This window comes from Artemia franciscana, chromosome 2, assembly GCF_032884065.1.
Source record: "Artemia franciscana chromosome 2, ASM3288406v1, whole genome shotgun sequence".
Lineage (NCBI taxonomy): Eukaryota > Metazoa > Arthropoda > Branchiopoda > Anostraca > Artemiidae > Artemia > Artemia franciscana.
In genome coordinates, this window is record NC_088864.1 from 58985857 (window position 1) to 59005141 (window position 19285).

At 34.4% G+C, this 19285-nt stretch overlaps 1 protein-coding gene across 2 annotated transcripts in view; it reads left to right on the top strand.

The window, feature by feature from the left end:
• The first annotated feature begins 14293 nt into the window (after positions 1-14293).
• LOC136043851 (uncharacterized) overlaps positions 14294-19285 on the top strand; it is a 29898-nt gene continuing 24906 nt past the window's right edge. The window contains exon 1 of one of the 2 annotated variants that reach the window (XM_065728800.1): positions 14294-14386. Coding sequence is in view for 1 of the 2 variants with exons in the window: in XM_065728799.1 (XP_065584871.1) it covers positions 14397-14423 (27 nt within the window). In the remaining variant the exon portion in view is untranslated. Of the gene's footprint in view, positions 14424-19285 lie in introns of both variants that reach the window. The other variant, XM_065728799.1, reaches the window with a different exon arrangement.

The window sequence follows — 19285 nt, forward strand, 5'->3', positions numbered from 1 at the left end:
TTTCATGCTTTTGTAAATCTGTTTTCCCCTAAAACTGAGATCAGGCAGTTATTGTTACAGTAATATTCCTACACTAATTTTGCTTTATTACACGAACAATGGGAGAAGGGGTATTGCGGCCAGTTAGGATAAAAACTCGAAAAGATGGCAACGATAACTCAGCATGTGTGAAAAAATTTATAGATTCAAAAGCGTTCAGAAATTAAATAAAAAAAAGTTTTTTTTTTATCGGAAATTAAGGAGCGACATTAAAACTTTAAAAGAACAGAAATTACTTCGTATATGAAAGGGGCTGCTTCCTCATCAACACCCCGCTCTTTACACTAAAGTTTTTTACTGTTTTAAAAAGAAGAGTTGAGAGAAAGAGTCAAACTTTAGCGTAAAGAACGAGGCGTTGATGAGGAAGCAGCCCCTTTCATATACGAAGTAATTTCTATTCGTTTTAAGTTTTAATGTCGCTCCTTACTTTCGGTTATAAAAACTTTGTTTTTTATATTTAATTTTATTAAGAGCCATGCCCTTAACAGTCGCTTAGTTTCAAATCTCTGTAAGGATACGGATTCCAACTAGACAACTTTGTTATTACATGCAGAAGCAAGATGGTTGTCAAGAGGTCAAAGTTTAAAAAGATTATTGTTATTAAAGGACGAGATCGAAATATTTTTAACTGAACGAAAATGTGAATTTGCTGCTTTTTTCCAAATGACTTGTGGCTATCCAAGCTGTGTTATTTGTCAGATACTTTTGCGAAGTTAAATGACCTTAACTTGTCTCTTCAAGGAAAAAATTGCGATATATTTACTTCAAACGATAAAATTGAAAGTTTTATTACAAAAATCAGCATTTGGAAAAGTAGGGTCGAAAAAAAATCGTTCGAAATGTTTTCCAGTGTCGACAATTTTGTAATTGAGAAAATTCATCGTAAAACTTGCATTGCAAAAACTATTATTGATCACTCAAAAACGTTAGAAATACAGTTCCGGACATATTTTATTTTAAATATTGATTTACAAAAAGTAGTTTGGATTCAAAAGCCGTTTTGGATTGGCTTACGTGAGTTTGATCATCTGTCCCTTAAAGCTCAAGAGGAATTTGCTGAGCTTTCGTGTGACTCAAACTTAAAACTACAATTCCAAAAAAAGCCCTTGATTGAATTCTGGATCGGAACTAGAACTTAATTTCCCACAATCGCCGATATGGTGTTAAATGTACTTCTGCCATTCAACACCACATATCTATGTAAAGTTACTTTCTCAGCTTTAACACACATTAAATCTCAATATCGTTCAGCGATAAAAATTGTTGAAGAGGTCTTATGTCCAGCAGTTTCAAACATTACACCAAGATTTGATTTGTTATGTAATAAAAAACAGGCACATCCATATCATTAAATTTTTAACGTAAACTTTAATTTAATATTTACCACGCAACTACTTGGATATATTCGAGAGAATTAAGACGGTCAGAATCCACTTTTGTTTTTGAAACTACTAAAAACATTTCTGTAACATTTTTTTTCAAATTTCAATTTTAAATTTTTATATGTTTCAAAACGAATTCTAAATTTATTTATTTTCATATGCACATGTATATTGTTCCCTAATATATATATCATCAAAAAATATTAGTCTATTTTTCTTTTATATTTGTTGGGGTCGTTAAGAAACTCGCAATCATAAATGGGGTCGGGAATTACAAAAGTTTAAGAAGCCCTGGCCTGGAGGGAAGTTATCCAGCAGAGCCTTTCGGGGGCTTTAAGCCATATTTGAGAGCTCCCCCCTTACTAAACGTATTCTGAGTTTGAGAGCAGGTAATGTATCAGCATGTAAGAGTAAAGTGATTAGATACATTATTACTCTTTTTTTTGGCCATTTACAAATAATTTTTTTTCTGTTGAATCTTTTCGGCTTGACGTTCACCTGAGATGTCTGAAAACCTAAAAATGATCAAAAACTTTCCAATATTTTTTTCGATATTGATATTTTTGTTTCTATATTCGATATTTGGTCCCATGTATCGATATATCAATATCAACATGGAATATCCGCCAAAATTAACTGTAAAACTGCACTGAACTTGCAATCGCACAAAAGTGCTACTATTTGGTCATTTTAGGCAGCACATGCTACAGTACTATATATGATGTACTAGTGCTAAAGTAGCACTTCTGTACTACAGATGGCAGCCCTGATTATAAGATGTCGGTACCGTACACAGTCTTCTGACCACAAACTTTCAAAACCATTGACCAGGGTAACAACTCGGTATAAATTGATAAGAAAGTGGGGTTCCTAAAATTGTAACCATGGCATTAAAATTATTACCTCCCACAAATTTTGCTGCATGTTGCGCCATGCAAAAAACTTGGAACACCTCCTATTTGAGCAATATAGTTTCTCTTTGGCTTATTATATAAGCAAATTAAATTTTTAAATTTTCTATAGCTAATTCTCCTCAACTGACTTCTTATATGACAAATATATGTCATTAATTTTGATTGTATAAGCAAAAATGTCTTATCTCTGGATGTTCACTTTCAACAGTACATGATTGCCTAGTAATACAAGGTTCAGACTATCTATTCTCTAGACAAATGGGACGGAAAATTGGAAGCAGTTAAAGATGTCGATATGTCCTATCGAGATCTGCTGTTTTTTTCGAAAAAAACGTGCAAAAGTTTATCAGTTATTTGTCAAAGCTGGGTTTTTTCCTGAACCAACAACCACCAAAAACAATTTTTAAGCATCTATCATTTGGACAATTTGTCTTTTTTCTATTGAAACTACAATAAAAAGGTATCTTTTTGTAAATTGCTATCTATTGATTTTCAAAGTCAGTTCTGGTTTAACTACCAGCAGTCCCCTCCCCCAAATTATACCTGAAGGTATTGTGAAATCACAAAAGTATAGAGAGATTGAGTACAAAATGCAGATTTCAAGGGGCGGGGCAGATTTTTTCTTTTAATTTGTTTAACTGAATATGCAAAAGGGTAAAAACTACAGAATAAAACTTCACTTCAAAACCATTATCTTTCAAAATCTAAGAAGACAAAGAATCAAGAAGGGATAGCTGGGGGCTTGGATACCCTTCAATTGCTCGTTATTTCTAAAAAGGGCACTAGAAATTTCAATTTCCAACCGAATGAGCCTTTTTCAAAGTTTCTATGACAAGTTCTTCCATCCAATGTGGCTTGGTGAAAATTTAATTAAATAAATAAATAATACATACACCCTATTCTACTATTTACTTATGCAGTGCTGCTGTACTATCCGAACAGTGGAAAATCAGATCATATTATGAACCTTCCAGGGTTGCGAAAAATTTTGGGAAAAGGTACTAAAAGCATTGCATAGAACCACAAGAATCATTTGAATATTATGCTTTTCTTTGTCAAAGCTGGTGGCTGAAATCAACTTTTGGCAAGTGATTCCACTTGGTTTTTGTTTTTGGTCGCCGATATCATCTCGGGTTTGGCGTTTCTCTGCATTCTTATGAACCATAATGATAGGAATAATTCATTTATTTGGTGTAATTGGTAAAATCAGGGTAGTATCAAGTGTCTGGTCTTTTTTCCTGCCAGAAAAAAAACGATTGGAAAGGTTGAAGAAATGCAAAAAGAGACGCCAAATGCTAGATGAGTTTGCTGACACTAGCATTCAATTTGCACTCTTATATGGATTTAAATTGGATTCTAGAAATTTTGAGATTTAGGTGTTACTTAAATACAAATAACGTTGGAGAGTTCGTCCGAGTAAGTATGAGGTATCGTGATGATTTTCTTAAATAATTAGTTTTAGTGTCTTTTCAGTCTATGTTTTATTTCTGCACTTTTTCGCTTGTTTTGTGGATGTCACCATTGCCCAATTGGGCTTTCGTGTGAATAAATCTCTCTATCTATTTATCTATCTATCTATGCTATTCGTACTCTTTGCTAAGTGTTGAAAGTTAAACTGTGAATTGTTCAAGTTAAACTGGATCATGTTGCCGCTTGCGTAGGTCAATGGAAGACTCTTTGAGATCGATATTCCCACTAATCGTCGATACCCGTCAACCATATATTCCGATATTGATATTTATTTCGATTTATTCCGATATTGTCATTGGGTTTATATATTGCCATTATATTGTGATACTGCCATTACAAGCAAAGCTTCTTGGGCCTATTAACTGATTTACTTTTGTAATAGTTTTTCTTTTAGTATTAATAAATTGATTGATTGAATTGATTGTTTGAGCAATTATTATTATGACCAGGTGGGAAAAACTCAAATTTTAGTGAAAAGTGTGGATGTTTGCGTAGGCAGAGAGTTCCTTTACATTTAGAAGAAAGTTTAGTTTCAGTTCCCTTGTAATTCTATAGCCATGACTATCATAAGTATCTCTATTTACAAGTCTTCCTAGGATTTTTTTTTTATGATCAGCTTTTCTCAGATTCGCATCAGCTTAGTTAAAAGAGTTAAAGGTGTTAAAGACCCATGATTAAACAGAATTAAAGCTTTAAGAATGTCGAAGGCGCGGTCCGAAAATATTCGAATTCCTCTTAAACTGGAAAGCTTTATGTATAGTTTATATGTATATCAAGCTCATTGACTATAAAAGAATTTTATTGCGATGATTCATGGGTGTCTTTTTGGGCTAAATTGCCGTTTGCCACAAAATGCCACAATGCCACAAAATAGCAGCAAAGCTGCTTTTTTACGGTACAATTCTTTCTGCTAATTGAAAAAGTCACCAGAATAATTAATTTTATTTATAACAAGCCTTATTCTCGATATACTTGGATCTCTGGCTCCATATGATTACCACTGGAAAAAAAAATCAAACAAATAAAATAAAGGTAAATCCGTGACCATCCTCCTCGGATAAATACAAAAAATGGCGATAAGACTATTAGTATGAATCCTTCCTCACAGCTCATTACCCCAATTGTGTAATAATAATAGCAAAAAAAAAAAAAATAAGGCCCAATACTTCCATTTAAATATCGACAAAGAAAAGTGCCTAGTAAAACCTGCTAAATAAAGAGACGACTACTTCACCCTTAGATCCCAGACCTCATTCTTTAGTCATAATTTTCTTACAATTAATCCTGATACTTCAATCCATCCTTAATCAAGATTTTAATAGCTTCTCTCAGTTCTTTATTTGAGCTTACTTGACTTAACTCAGAACTGAATTGATTGAATGTTCATTTAAAGAAGCATTTATACTAATAGTCCTATAGCCATATTTTGTATTTATCCAAGGAAGATGGTCACGGATTTATATTTAGTTTATTTGTTTGATTGAAAGGGATTGTCCTCTCCTCAACACCCCACTCTTTACGCTAAAGTTTGACTCTTTGCCACAACAATACTTACTAAAACAATCGAAAAAAAAATTTAGCGTAAAGAGGGAGGCGTTGAGGAGGGGACAACCCTTTTCATATTTGAAATAATTTCTGTTCGTTATAAGTTATAATGTTGCTCCTTACTTGTAGTTAATAAAGCCTGTTTTTTAAAATTTAATGTCTGAACATTTTTGAATTAATGCATGTTTAGATTTTGGCTCACCGCACATGAATAATTATAACGAAATTTGCCTATTAATTTTTTTTTGCTAAATGGTTTTCCCATAGTTTTGATCGGCGGATTTTGATAAAAAGAGGTAGTGGAGGAGGCCTAGTTGCCCTCAAGTTTTTGGTTACTTAAAAATGCAACTATATTATTTATTTTTTATTTTTATGAATGTTTATGTTAGTAATAAACATGCGAGCCTTGCGAATTAACTTGCGTGACGAACTTCTATATTTGTGTATTTAAATTACGCATGTGAGGGGGATCGCCACTTCGTCAATACCTCTCTCTTTACGCTAAAGCTTAAATTTTGTCCCAAATCTGTAAGAATGACCCCTGAATTACAAAGGCCATAGAATAAATAGTTTAAGTTACTAAAAATGCTTTTGCGTAAGGAGCAAGGTATTGTGAAGGAGACGAACCCTCTTATATACCGAACATTTATGTTCGTTTTAAGATTTAATGCTGTTCATTACTTCCAGTTGAAAAAAATATTTATTTTCTCATGTTTTTTTTTTCAAATAATGCTAGAAAATCCGAGGGGGCCTTGGTGTCCTCCAATTTTTTGGTCACTTAAAAAAGGCACTAGATCTCTTAGTTTCAGTTAGAATTTGCCGTTTCAAAACATTCTAGGACCACTGGGTCGATAGAACCACCCCTGGGAAAAACAAAACAAAAAGTATGATCTGTCATCTGGCAAAAAATACAAAATTCCACATTTTTGTAGATAGGAGCTTGAAATTTGTACAGTGGGGTTTTCGCATACGTTGAATATGATGATGTGACTTTTGTTAAGATTCTGTGACTTTTAGAGGGTGTTACCTCCTATTTTCTAAGATAAGGCAAATTTTCTCAGCATCGTAACTTCTGATGGGCACGAATAATCTTGATGAAACTAACATATTTCAAATCAGCATTAAAATGTGACGCTTTTCATGTAACTATTGGTATCAAAATTCCGTTTTCTAGAGCTTGGGTTGCTAATGAGCCGGGTCGCTCCTTACTACTGTTCGTTACCACGAACTGTTTGATACAGTTCGAAACCACGAACTGTTTTTTGTTAGTTTTTGTTAATAACGATATTCGTTAGTTTTAGGCTTGATTTTTCATAATCAATTTAAGTATTATATGTTTTAAGAATTGTTTATTCATTAATAGTAGTAGCCTACCGGTTTTGTGTTTGTTTATCATGATTGTTCATTTAATTTCTGATCGTTTTGCGTTTCATTCATTCTTAAAAAGTAATTTCTGATCGTTTCAACTTTTAATTAAATAAAAAAAAAACAAGTTTTTTAAATGAAAGTAAGGAGCGACATTAAAACTTAAAACGAACAGAAATTACTCCGTATATGAAAGGGGCTTTTCCTTCTCAACGCCCCGCTCTTTACGCTAAAGTTTGACTCTTTCTCTTAACTCTACATTTTAAAACAGTAAAAAAAAAACTTTAGCGTAAAGAGCGGGGCGTTGAGAAGGAAAAGCCCCTTTCATTTACGGAGTAATTTCTGTTCGTTTTAAGTTTTAATGTCGCTCCTTACTTTCATTTAAAAAACTTGTTTTTTTTTATTTAATTTCCGAACGTTTTTGAATCAATGCATGTTTTGATTTTGGCTCTCCACAGAGGAATAATTAAAACGAAATTTGTATATTTATTTTTTTTGGCTAAATGGCTTTCTCATAATTTTCATCGAATGATTTTGAGAAAAAAAGAGCGGGGGAGGAAGCCTAGTTGCCCTCTGATTTTCGGTTAATTAAAAAGGCAACTAGAACTTTATTTTTTTTACAATTTTTTTTATAAGTAAAAGACATACGTAACTTATAAATTAGCTTACGTAAAGAACTTTTGTATTCTTATGTTTTTATTACATATATGAGGGGGTTCACCCCCTCGTCAGTACCTCGCTCTTTACACTAAAGCTTAAATTTTGTCCCAATTATTAAGAATGACCCCTGAATCACAAAAGCCGCAGAATAAATAGTTGACATTGCTAAAAATACTTTAGCGTAAAGAGAGAGGTGTTAAGAGGAGGTGAGCCCCTCATATGGGTAATAATTTCTGTTCGTTTTAAGTTTTAATGCTGCTGCTTACTTCCAGATGAAAAAAAGCTTTTTCATTGTTTTTTTAAGTAATGCTAGTAAATCCTGCGCTCCCTTCATGGAAAATTTCTTCCCCCATGACAAATTCCTCGATGGAAAGCTCCCCCAGTATATCCCCCTCTTCTCAACCCCTGCCTCCAACCAAAAAATTATCCTGAAAATGCCTGTACACTTCCCAATAACCATTACTATATGTAAGTACTGGTCAAAGTTTTGAACTTGTAACCCCTCCCACGGGCACTGTGGGGGAGTAGGTCGTCCCCAAAGACATAGTTATAAGGTTTTTCGACTAAGTTGAATAAAATGGCTATCTCAGAATTTTGATTCGTTGACTTTGGGAAAATAATTAGCGTGGGAGGGGGCCTAGGTGCCCTCCAATTTTTTGGTCACTTAAAAAGGGCACTAGAACTTTCCATTTCCGTTAAAATGAGCCCTCTCGCAACATTCTAGGACAACTGGGTCGATACAATCATCCCTGGGAAAAAAAACAAACAAATAAACACGCATCCGTGATCTGCCTTCTGGCAAAAAATATAAAATTCCACATTTTTGTAGATAGGAGCTTGAAACTTCTACAATAGGGTTCTCTGATACGCTGAATCGGATGGTGTGATTTTTTTAAAGATTCTATTATTTTAGGGGACGTTTCCCCCTATTTTCTAAAATAACGCAAATTTGCTCAGGCTCGTAACTTTTGATGGGTAAGACTAAACTTGATGAAACTTATATATTTAAAATCAGCATTAAAATGCGATTCTTTTAATGTAGCTATTGGTACCAAAATTTGACGTTTTTTTACGTCAAAAAGAATTACGTACCAAAAACGTACCGTTTTTTTACGTACCAAAAGAATTATGCAGTAAGGTCGTGGAAATATGGCATATATTTTATGACATTTTACAAAATGTTGAAGATTAGCAAAAAAATATATAAAACGCCTTTTAAACCGTCGATTGTTGAAAAGACGCTATACTTTTGACTGTGGGAGAGACCTGTACTTAACGCTTTCGGTCTCTAAAACTCATGAAAATTTGGTTATAATAGATTTTGAGTTGATTGTAAATCGAAAGTAACTCTAGAACAAAAGAGGTTATAGCATTAAGCGTTAATTATTTATAGCATATAATTAATTATTTATGTGCAACAGCATTTTTCATAAGCTTGCTCTTTGGGAAACAAGTTCTTTCTGCTGTTGTAATTGAAAATACCCTTTATAACAATTTTTTTGCCGATTCGAGATATAAGGCTCAACCTTTTTTCATAGATTGTTGGCAACAGTAGTATTTTGTTTAGTAATGACTTTAGTGCAATCCGGCTGTCTAAACATAGGAATTGACTATCCCTTGTGAGGTGTTTCTTTACCTGCCGTAACGGTGATACTAGTATATAGCTAGTAAGAATGGTGGGTACTCAGAAGAATATCCATTGACACCCTTTTATATCTCTAGAAGCCGTATTATTAATCCTTTGGAGGAGTATAAACAGATTTCTATGAGCTCTGCAGAACACGGGCATTCATTTTTGGGAACAAGGTTTGTGTAAAAATTTGCAGAGAAGTATAATTGAGATGGATGCCATTGTGTCCATAGAAGGTATAATTTCACCATGCTTTCTTGCCCAGAAGGAACAAACCCATTCGAGAATATCTACCGCGTGAATGGATGGTGAAAATATATTTTTGAGGAGATGGGATTCATCAATATTCTTTATAGCTTTACCTCCAAAGATGAAACCAGGGTGTTGCACGATCTTTGACTGACTAACTGATTTTTTTTTTGTGTCTTCTCTGTCTTTGATTTTTGGAAACTGACCCTCTTGGCAATAGATAACTTTTCTGTCTCCACAAGATATACCCCTGGGTACCGGGAAACCTAGGTTGTGTCTACATTTCTAAGGACATTTGTCAGTATCAGTAAAAAAGTATAGAGAATTCTTTACCTCAAAACAGCGTCGATCTGAAAACACTGTCAATTAGTCCAATCTGTTTTAATGTATTGCACCTTGCATACGGTAAAGCCCTGCTTGTCCAAAAATTTGGTCATGATAAAAGTTGAAAAAATCAAAAAGAAAGTGTTCTCCACTAATATTTAATATTTGCACCATAATGCATTTTAAATTACATAAGCCGATTTTTTTTCTGTTGACAAGATTATTACCTGCCCTTTAAATAAAAATGGTTAATGGCCTGTTTTGAATTATATTATTAAAAACAGGAAGTTTTGCATAAAAAGCAAAAAGTTCGAAGTTCAAAAAGTAAAATCCAAAAGATTTTGCATAAACTCTTAGTCTACCCTGCATACATTGCCCTTTTGTCAATTAATCAACCCCTCATCATTCCATGAAAGATCTAAGTTAATACCTTAATCCATTCCTGAGATTCGCCCTTTTCACAATAAGTATATACAAAGTGTATTTTGATTTATTTCAACTTTCCCTCAATATTCTCTGAAAATTTCACCTTCTCCCATTTAGCCATTGTAGTAGTAGAAGGAGTCATAGTAGTCACAATAGGGATGGCAGTTGCGTTATTAGCAGTAGTAACAATAGTAGCAGTAGTTGTATGCACATATTGCGTTTTAGTCAGTTGAAAATTCCCCTCATCTTACCCTTGAATTTTTAACTTAATACAATAAGCTGTTCTTAAGTTATTGCGGTATGCACTAAGTATATTTTGATTAGGTCAACATTTCCCTCAAAAATTTCCTGAGATTTTCACCTTAATATCCTCAGTCTTGATAGTAGTCACATTGGAAAATCGCAGTTGTAGTAGCAGTGGTTATAGAAGTAGTTTTGGAAGGAGTCAGAGCAGTAGCAGTAGTAATAGTAATAGTAGCGTGCACATATCGCATGTTGGTCAATTGATTATCCCACTCGTCATTCAATGAAAGCTCCAACTTAATGCTCGAAGTCATTCCTGAGATAGGCTCTTTTGACACCCTCCAAGAACATAGTGGTTTTGACTTTGTTCAGCAGTCCCCTCCATGAAAACTTCACCTGCATGGTCTTTTTCGGCACAATAGGTCAAATACGTCCCCCTCCCTTTCCCAATGACAAACACTATATTTAAACAGTGAGCAAGTGAAACCAAAAGTTTTAAAGACCAGGTTCGTTATAGAGTTTGAATTATTATGCCATTATTTTGTGTCCTAAAGGATATACCAACACTAAAAAGTGCAAAAAAATTATAGTAAAAAAAACCTTAAAATTAAACAAAATTTAAATAAAAAATAATTGATTTGAAAACCCTAAAACTAAAATACCAGCAAAATGAACATGTAATTAAAAAATATTTAATTAAAAGCCCCTTTATCCCTCAAAGTACAGTAGTCATATTGTTTATGTATACCCTGCTTGAAAAGGTAAGAAGTCGTAACATAATGCATTTTGGATCAACTGAACTGTTCTGATGCTACATTCTTTAGCATAGTAAGTGTTTACCAATTTACTTTTTGTTTTGAAGACTAAGTATGTATTGTCACCTAAAACCTTTTGATGCCTATAGGTTATGTTACCTAATAAGGACCTGTAATTTCCGTATTGTGGTCCGCTTTAAGAAGTAAATAAAATTAGTCATATTTTAATATCTGTCTTCTTTCCAAGCTCAGTATGAGCGTCTCTGTTCCTACTGAACAGACACCTACCTCGCTTTAACCTATCTTGTGGAAATAATCTATTTCCACTAGATGGAGACAAATAAATCTTAACTTTACTACAGCAAAATTAATTTAAACAAAGTTTTTCTTCCTGAAACTGAAAATTTTCAAGACTAAAAGGAAGGCAGAGAGGTTAGACATGATTTATATTTCAATTATCCAAAGTGCAGTATTCAATTATATTTCAGGATATCGCTGCCCTTACACTTCTATTCTTTGTCTAAAAAATTAAATTTTTCAGAGCAGCAAGAAAAGAAGCTTATTCTTTACTTTTTGGTGTTTTTGGAGAGAAAATTATTCTTTTTAATGTTCTTATTACGTTCGTATTCTCAAAGGCTCATGATCAAAATAGGTTGCAGAATTTACTTACATTTCAAGTCCCTCATCATGGTTTGCCAAGGTAGTGTGAAAACACTCAGAGTCCCTCATTGGGAGGATAATTTTGGAAAAAAAGTTTTTCCATATCTTCACTGGAAAACAGACTAAATACCCACCCCCTTGAAAAATTAAATTTTTCAGAGTAACAAAAAAAGCTTATTCTTTACTTTTTAGTGTTTTTGGAGAAAAAAGTATTTTTGTTTAATGTTCTTACTACGTTCATATTCTCAAAGGTTTATGATCAAAATTGGTTGCAGGTGTTATTTACATTTCAAATCTCTCATCATGGTAGGCCAGGGTATTGTAAATACACTCAGAGGCGCTCATTGGGAGGATGATTTTGGAAAATGGGTTTTTCCATATTTTCACTGAAAAACAAACAAACCCCCCCCCCCTCCAAGACTATAAAAATAAATGTTAAAATTTTCATTAAAAATGATTTAGGATAAATCCTTATCCCTCCCCCATGATATTTTCTTAAATTGATGTTTATGAGCACTGCACTGTTTTTTGTGTCTTTTACCGGCCGAAAGAACTTTTACAACTGTGCCTCATTTTACTCAAACTTAAAATGATCATACCAGCCAATTAAAGTAAAAGGGACAAAGTTTATATGGCAGTTTTTGGTGGTTATTGGCTGTTAACTGTGTGTTCAGTAGTATTGTGCCCGGTCAGAGAAGCGGTACCTTATCGCACACTTTGCGACATCAAAAAGTAATCATATAGTTCTGGAGCGAGTAATTATATTGTCCACATCAGTTGATGAGGTGGGTTGTCTATTCTGAAACTAAAATCAAATAATCGTTTCATTCTCGGAAACATGTTTTTTTTTAGGGGGGAAGAGCTAGCAAGAACTTCAATTACCGTCAACAAATGTCCACGCTGCTTACAAAAGCGGAAACGTAGAATTCCCACAGCAAACAACAGTTGATGAGGCAGGACTTTTGACTCTCAAAAAGTGAACTAGAACTTTCAATATCCAAACAAATGAGCCCTCTCCGAGGTTTATACGACCATGCTTTCTATAAGAACTATATATTACCCTAGGGCATAACCACCAACGCCCGCCCCTGTGCCCTAAGAAGTTGTGAGTACGCGGGAAATTTTGCTATTTGACCCTTGAACCGTTTCTAAGTATATGGCTGTCTCAAAATCTTTATCTGATACATTTGCGAGAAAAGGGAGGGGGTGAGGCTAACTAACCTCCGATCACTTTTATCTCTTAAAAAGGGAACTACAACTTTAAATTTCCAATCAAATGAGTTTTATCTGAAGTTTATGCGAGCATCTCTTCCATAAGAAACATATATACCCCCAAGGCATAACATGCAACACCTGCCCACGGGTCCTGGGGCAGCAATGTTGACAACGGAGTTTATGCTATCTAGCCTTTCAACTATTGTTAACAAAATATCTGTCTCAAAATTTTTATCTGATGCACTCTGGGAAAAAACCGAGGGGGCTAGCTGCCCTCCAGTTTACTTGAGTCACATTAAGTCAGAGACTCTTAAAAAGAGAACTAGAACTTTCTTCCGATCAAACAAGCCCTCTATGAAGTTTATACGAGCATCCCTTCCAAAGGAGCATTATATGCCACAAGAAATTGTCAACTGTCTTCGTTTAGAATACAATTCTGGAGCAAATTCATATTTTTAAATAAAAATTTAAGTTGTGTTGTATAACTTGGCTCTTAACATATACCGCCTAAAATAGTATTACATATATTTTTGCATTCAAGACATGATGAAACTATAACAATTAGAAAACAGACAAAAGTTGACTTGAAGGACGTTAAAAACTTTTTGAAAGGAAAGGGCAGAGACAAATAACGATTCTTGCTTTATAGGAAAAGAAACAACAGTGAATGAATAATGAAGTCTAATTTGAACATAAACGTCAATAAATACTCAAATTAACAGAAATGAATATTCAACGTAAAACGGACATCTTGTAATTTGTATTAGGGTAAAACTCAGACCGGGCAAATATCAATCAGTAAAAGGATTCGGGATCCATTTTTCTGAAAATCTGTTGATGTTAACCTGACAATTACGATTTACTGTTAACTTTACAATGCACTTAACTAAATGAAGTGCTTCAAAAACTACTTGTCAACGTTTCATTCTCCTGTTTGAGAGATTAAGCTATAAGATATGAAATATAAACTATAAAAAACGCCAAAACAGCAAAGAAGAGAGAAACGAGGACAATAACAATCAGTGAAAAACAAAAGAAAAGGTAATGCAAACATTTCGGTTGAGACCTCTGGTTAACCGTCCTCAGTGCAGAATAAAAAAAAACGCAAGCTTTTTCTCAGGGAAAGAATGAAAATAAAAATTAACAGAGGACTGGTTTGAAAAGATGTCGACAGTGTCCTCTTTCAATGGTATTTTTAGACCCTAATGTATCCTTATTTGACCAAGGCAAAAAAGTGAAAAAAATACAAGGTTCATTTTGCCAGCGCTAACTACATTCGCCAACTCTAAGTGTTTTCATTTGCGTCTCTTAAATAGTTTACATTAAACTCTTTTGTTCTGATAAAGAAAATGCCTTTTACTAATGAACATCTTGAAATATCATCTTTCAAAATGTTTGAAATGCACTCAAAAAATTACTTCAGCCTAAGCAAATAAAATTAAGTTATTTTTCTAAAAACCTCCATTATTTTACTTTAACAGTTCAACATGTGAGAGGATGTGGACCTGAGTAAGTTAAAATGTTTGATTTTAGCCAGGATAAGAAGGTTTGGTTTTCTCCATTATCTTTGAAACTACTTATATAGGCTAACATCGGCCTACTGCATAATGGTTTTTGTGAATTCTAGCTACCCTTCCAAGGCCTAGCTAGCTGAATCCTGTATAGGCCTGTAATCGACAGTTAATAATCCTGTATGTCAACAGTTTTTACTGGTGCTAATTCTTCCTCACAAAACAAATCTTCCTTCATATCCAAGGTATCACATGGTTAACTAAACTAGCTAAACCCCTACTAAAGTAACCTGAAAAAAGAACATTTAAAATGAGAAATTGCATGCATCTATCAGATTTGTATCAATGAATTGTCTTGATCTAAATCAATAATGACTCAGCATAATAAGATTGTTGGAGGTGAAGTATCTGACAATGGCAGCATTTACAATTCTTTCCAGAATTTTTTTTCCAGAATTATATATATATATTGATATATATCTTGATATATATATATATATATAGAAGTTGAAGGGTGCCATCCCGAGTCCTTAATCCCAAGATTTAGAGCAAACCTTTCTTACTTGTTCAACAAGTACTTACTTAATTACTTACTAACTTGTATTTCGGTGACATTCGAGCCTTGTCCAGGCCGATCATAGCATCCAGAATTTACTGGCAAGCGTCCCCCTATTGCAGATGTGTCTATTCAGCAAATGTGGTGAGGGTATAACTCTTTGATAGTTTAATAATTATATTATTAGTAATTAGTAAATAATAAATAAAGTAATAGTATATAAAGAATAATAGTAGTAATATAAAAGTATATAAAGTATAAAAGTAGTTATAGTAGCCTATATATAATAGTATAATATAATAAAGTAATTAGTAATTAATTAGTCAATAATTATTAATTAGTTTGATAATTCTTTTGGTACTTGTATGCTACAGGACCCACACTCAAGCGTTTTATCTAAGTAAAACCAGTTTGTCTTTCTGCAATTAGAGATGATCAGCTTAGTCTTGGTAAGAAAAACTACAATGCAGGTATATCTTAATTAAATAGTTTTTACATAAAGATGGTTAGGTATTTGATATAATGCATTCTGGATGGTGTGAGTACCTGTACCTAACTAAACTACAGTTGATAAACCAATGTTACTAATTACTGGCAGTAAATATGACACTGAGGCTAGACTGAAAAATCTAAACCAGAACAAATCTGTAAGGCCTGACAGAATTCATCCTTGGACATGAAAGGAAGCTCATGCAGAGCTGACCTTGCCTCTCTCAGCACTTCCAAAAGTCTGGATAGAAAGACAGTACCCCAGGGCTGGCAAAATGTTAATATTGCCCCTTTCCATAAATATGACAGCTAATTAGATCCATAAAATTGTCACCTTGTTTGCATTACATTTGTTGATGGGAAAATTCTGGAAAGAATTGTAAATGCTGCCATTGTCAGATACTTCACCTCCAACAATCTTATTATGCTGAGTCATTATTGATTTAGATCAAGACAATTCATTGATACAAATCTGATAGATGCATGCAATTTCTCACAAAGCTCCTAGATAGGGGATACCCAGTAAATCTCATTCTCTTAGATTTTGCCAAGACATTGGGCAAAGTATCTCATCATCAACTATAGACAAAATGAATCACAATTTGGTAAGCCAAGGAGGCTATTGAGTGGGTGATGACATTCCTGAAAAATAGAAGCCAGAGCATAAAGTTTTATGGAGGAAAAATCAGGTATTTTACTCAGATAGCATTCAGGTGGAAAGTGGAGTCCCATAGGGAAGGATCCTTGGTCTAATGTTCTTCAACATTTACATCAATGGTGCCCCACAATCTGTCAAAAATAAAATGAACCTGTATGCCAATGGTTTGAAAATCATCAGCCCTCTCCTATCAATGCAAGTATGGGAAGAAGATGTCATCATGGTGTAAAAAAATGCTGCACATTCAGTCCTTGCAACAAAATTTGCTTGAACTTGACCAATCAACCAAAACTAGAGGACACATTATGAAGCTATACTGCAAACAGGCCAACACCAGACCACAAACAAACTTCTTCCCAAGTTGAGTTGTGGGGCTCTGGAACTCCCTAAGTGAAGGAACAGCCTTAGCCCCTAGTTTGGAGGCCTTCATGGGAGCTGCAGACAAAGATTGGTCATCCAAGCAATTTAAGGTTATCATAAGGCTTGTCTCATCTTTGTTACTGCCTATTGGAATCTTAACAAAAGAACATTATACCCTAATCTTCATCTTCTTTGTCTCTGGTTTTAGTTTCAAAAATGAAATTCCTGTTATTTGAGCAGACTTTTTTCTTATGTTAATGTTTTTTACATATATATGTATAAATTTAGGGATTGCATTTGTAGATCTTGGAAACCTCATAAATTGGGATTGAGCAAAGTTTTGAAGCTGAAAAATCTTCTTGTGCTTCATTTAAGCAGAAGATCTGTCATCATGTGATCATGTGTGCTCATGAATCACAATTTGGTAAGCCAACGAGGCTATTGAGTGGGTGATGACATTCCTGAAAAATAGAAGCCAGAGCATAAAGTTTTATGGAGGAAAAATCAGGTATTTTACTCAGATAGCATTCAGGTGGAAAGTGGAGTCCCATAGGGAAGGATCATTGGTCTAATGTTCTTCAACATTTACATCAATGGTGCCCCACAATCTGTCAAAAATAAAATGAACCTGTATGCCAATGGTTTGAAAATCATCAGCCCTCTCCTATCAATGCAAGTGTGGGAAGAAGATGTCATCATGGTGTAAAAAAAATGCTGCACATTCAGTCCTTGCAACAAAATTTGCTTGAACTTGACCAATCAACCAAAACTAGAGGACACATTATGAAGCTATACTGCAAACAGGCCAACACCAGACCACAAACAAACTTCTTCCCAAGTTGAGTTGTGGGGTTCTGGAACTCCCTAAGTGAAGGAACAGCCTTAGCCCCTAGTTTGGAGGCCTTCATGGGAGCTGCAGACAAAGATTGGTCATCCAAGCAATTTAAGGTTATCATAAGGCTTGTCTCATCTTTGTTACTGCCTATTGGAATCTTAACAAAACAACATTATACCCTAATCTTCATCTTCTTTGTCTCTGGTTTTAGTTTCAAAAATGAAATTCCTATTATTTGAGCAGAATTTTTTCTTATGTTAATGTTTTTTACATATATATGTATAAATTTAGGGATTGCATTTGTAGATCTTGGAAACCTCATAAATTGGGATTGAGCAAAGTTTTGAAGCTGAAAAATCTTCTTGTGCTTCATTTAAGCAGAAGATCTGTTTTGCTTTCATAACATAGATATTTAAATGTAATCAAAGGTCAGTGCCCTCAAACAGGGAGAAGGAGTGGAGGTGGGTACTTAAAAATACTATCTTGGGTCATACTTTAGTCTGTAGACCCATCACTGAAAGTTTCATTTTCCTAACCTAAACCCTTCCCAAGATTCCAAATCTTGTTTAGAATTCACTGTATTATCTGGTTTATGGGTGAAGACTAACAAAATGCTCATTTAGAAGGTTGCAGTACAGTTGCTAAGCAAGAGTCCTTAATTTTGGGCTTTGACATAGCCTATTTTTCACAATGACCTGTTTTATACTTTTATGGCACTTGGTATTAACCAAGTGACATATAGCAATCACAAATTCTGTCAGTCTGTCTGTCCTGGTCTTGCTACTTCAGGCACTTCCAGGCAAGCTAGGATGATGAAACTTGGCAGGCATATCAGGGACCAGACCAGATTAAATTAGAAATAGTCGTTTTCCCGATTTGACCATCTGGGGGGGGGGGGTGGTTAATTCGGAAAAAATTGAAAAATTTGTAACTTACAAAGGAGTGATTGGATCTTAATGAAATTTGATGTTTGGAAGAATATCATGTCTCAGTGCTCATATGTTAAATTTCAAACTTATCTGGTGAAATGGATATGGGGGGGGAACCTAAACTCTTGGAGAATGCTTAGAGTGGAGGGATTGGGATGAAACTTGGTGGGAAAAATAAAAACAAGTCCTAGATACAAGATTGACATAACCAGAACGGATCTGCTCTCTTTGGGGGAGTTAGGGGGGGGGGGGCTAATTCTAAAAATTAGAAAAAATGAGGTATTTTTAACTTGCAAAAGACTGATTATATCTTCATGAAATTTCATATTTAGAAGGACCTCAAAACTTAGATATTTTATTTTTTTATCCTGACTGAGTCCAGTGTCATTAGGGGGAGGGGACTGAAAATCTTCAAAGATGCTTAAAGCAGAGAGATCAGGATGAAACTTAGTAGAAAGAATAAGCACAAGTCCAAGTTAGGTAACTGACATAACTGGACTGGATCCACTCTTTTTGGTGGAGTTGGGGGGGGGGGGGAGTAATTCGGTAAAATTAGAAAAAAATGAGGTATTTGTAACTTACAAATGGGTGATCAGATCTTAATGGAATTTCATATTTAGAAGGATCTTGTGCTTTAAAACTCTCATTTTAAATCCCGAACAGTTCCGGTGACATTGAAGGGAGTTGGAGGGGGAAGCCAGAATTCTTGGAAAACGTGAAATCAAGGTATCTTACAAATGGGTGATCAGATCTCAATGAAACTTGATATATAGAAGAATCTTACATCTCAGATGCTCCATTCTCAATCCGTATCAGATCCGGGGACATACAGCACTGGAGGGGGGAAACAAAAATCTTGGAAAATGCTTAGAGTGGAGATATTGGAATGAAACTTGATGGGAAGAATAAGAACAAGTTATAGATACGAGATTGACATAAATGGTACGGATCCGTTCTCTTTGGGGAGCTGGGGGGTTGTTAATTTGAAAAAGTTAGAAAAATTGAGTTATTTTAACTTAAGAACAGGTGACCAGATCTTAATGAAATTTGATATTTAGAAGGAACTTGTA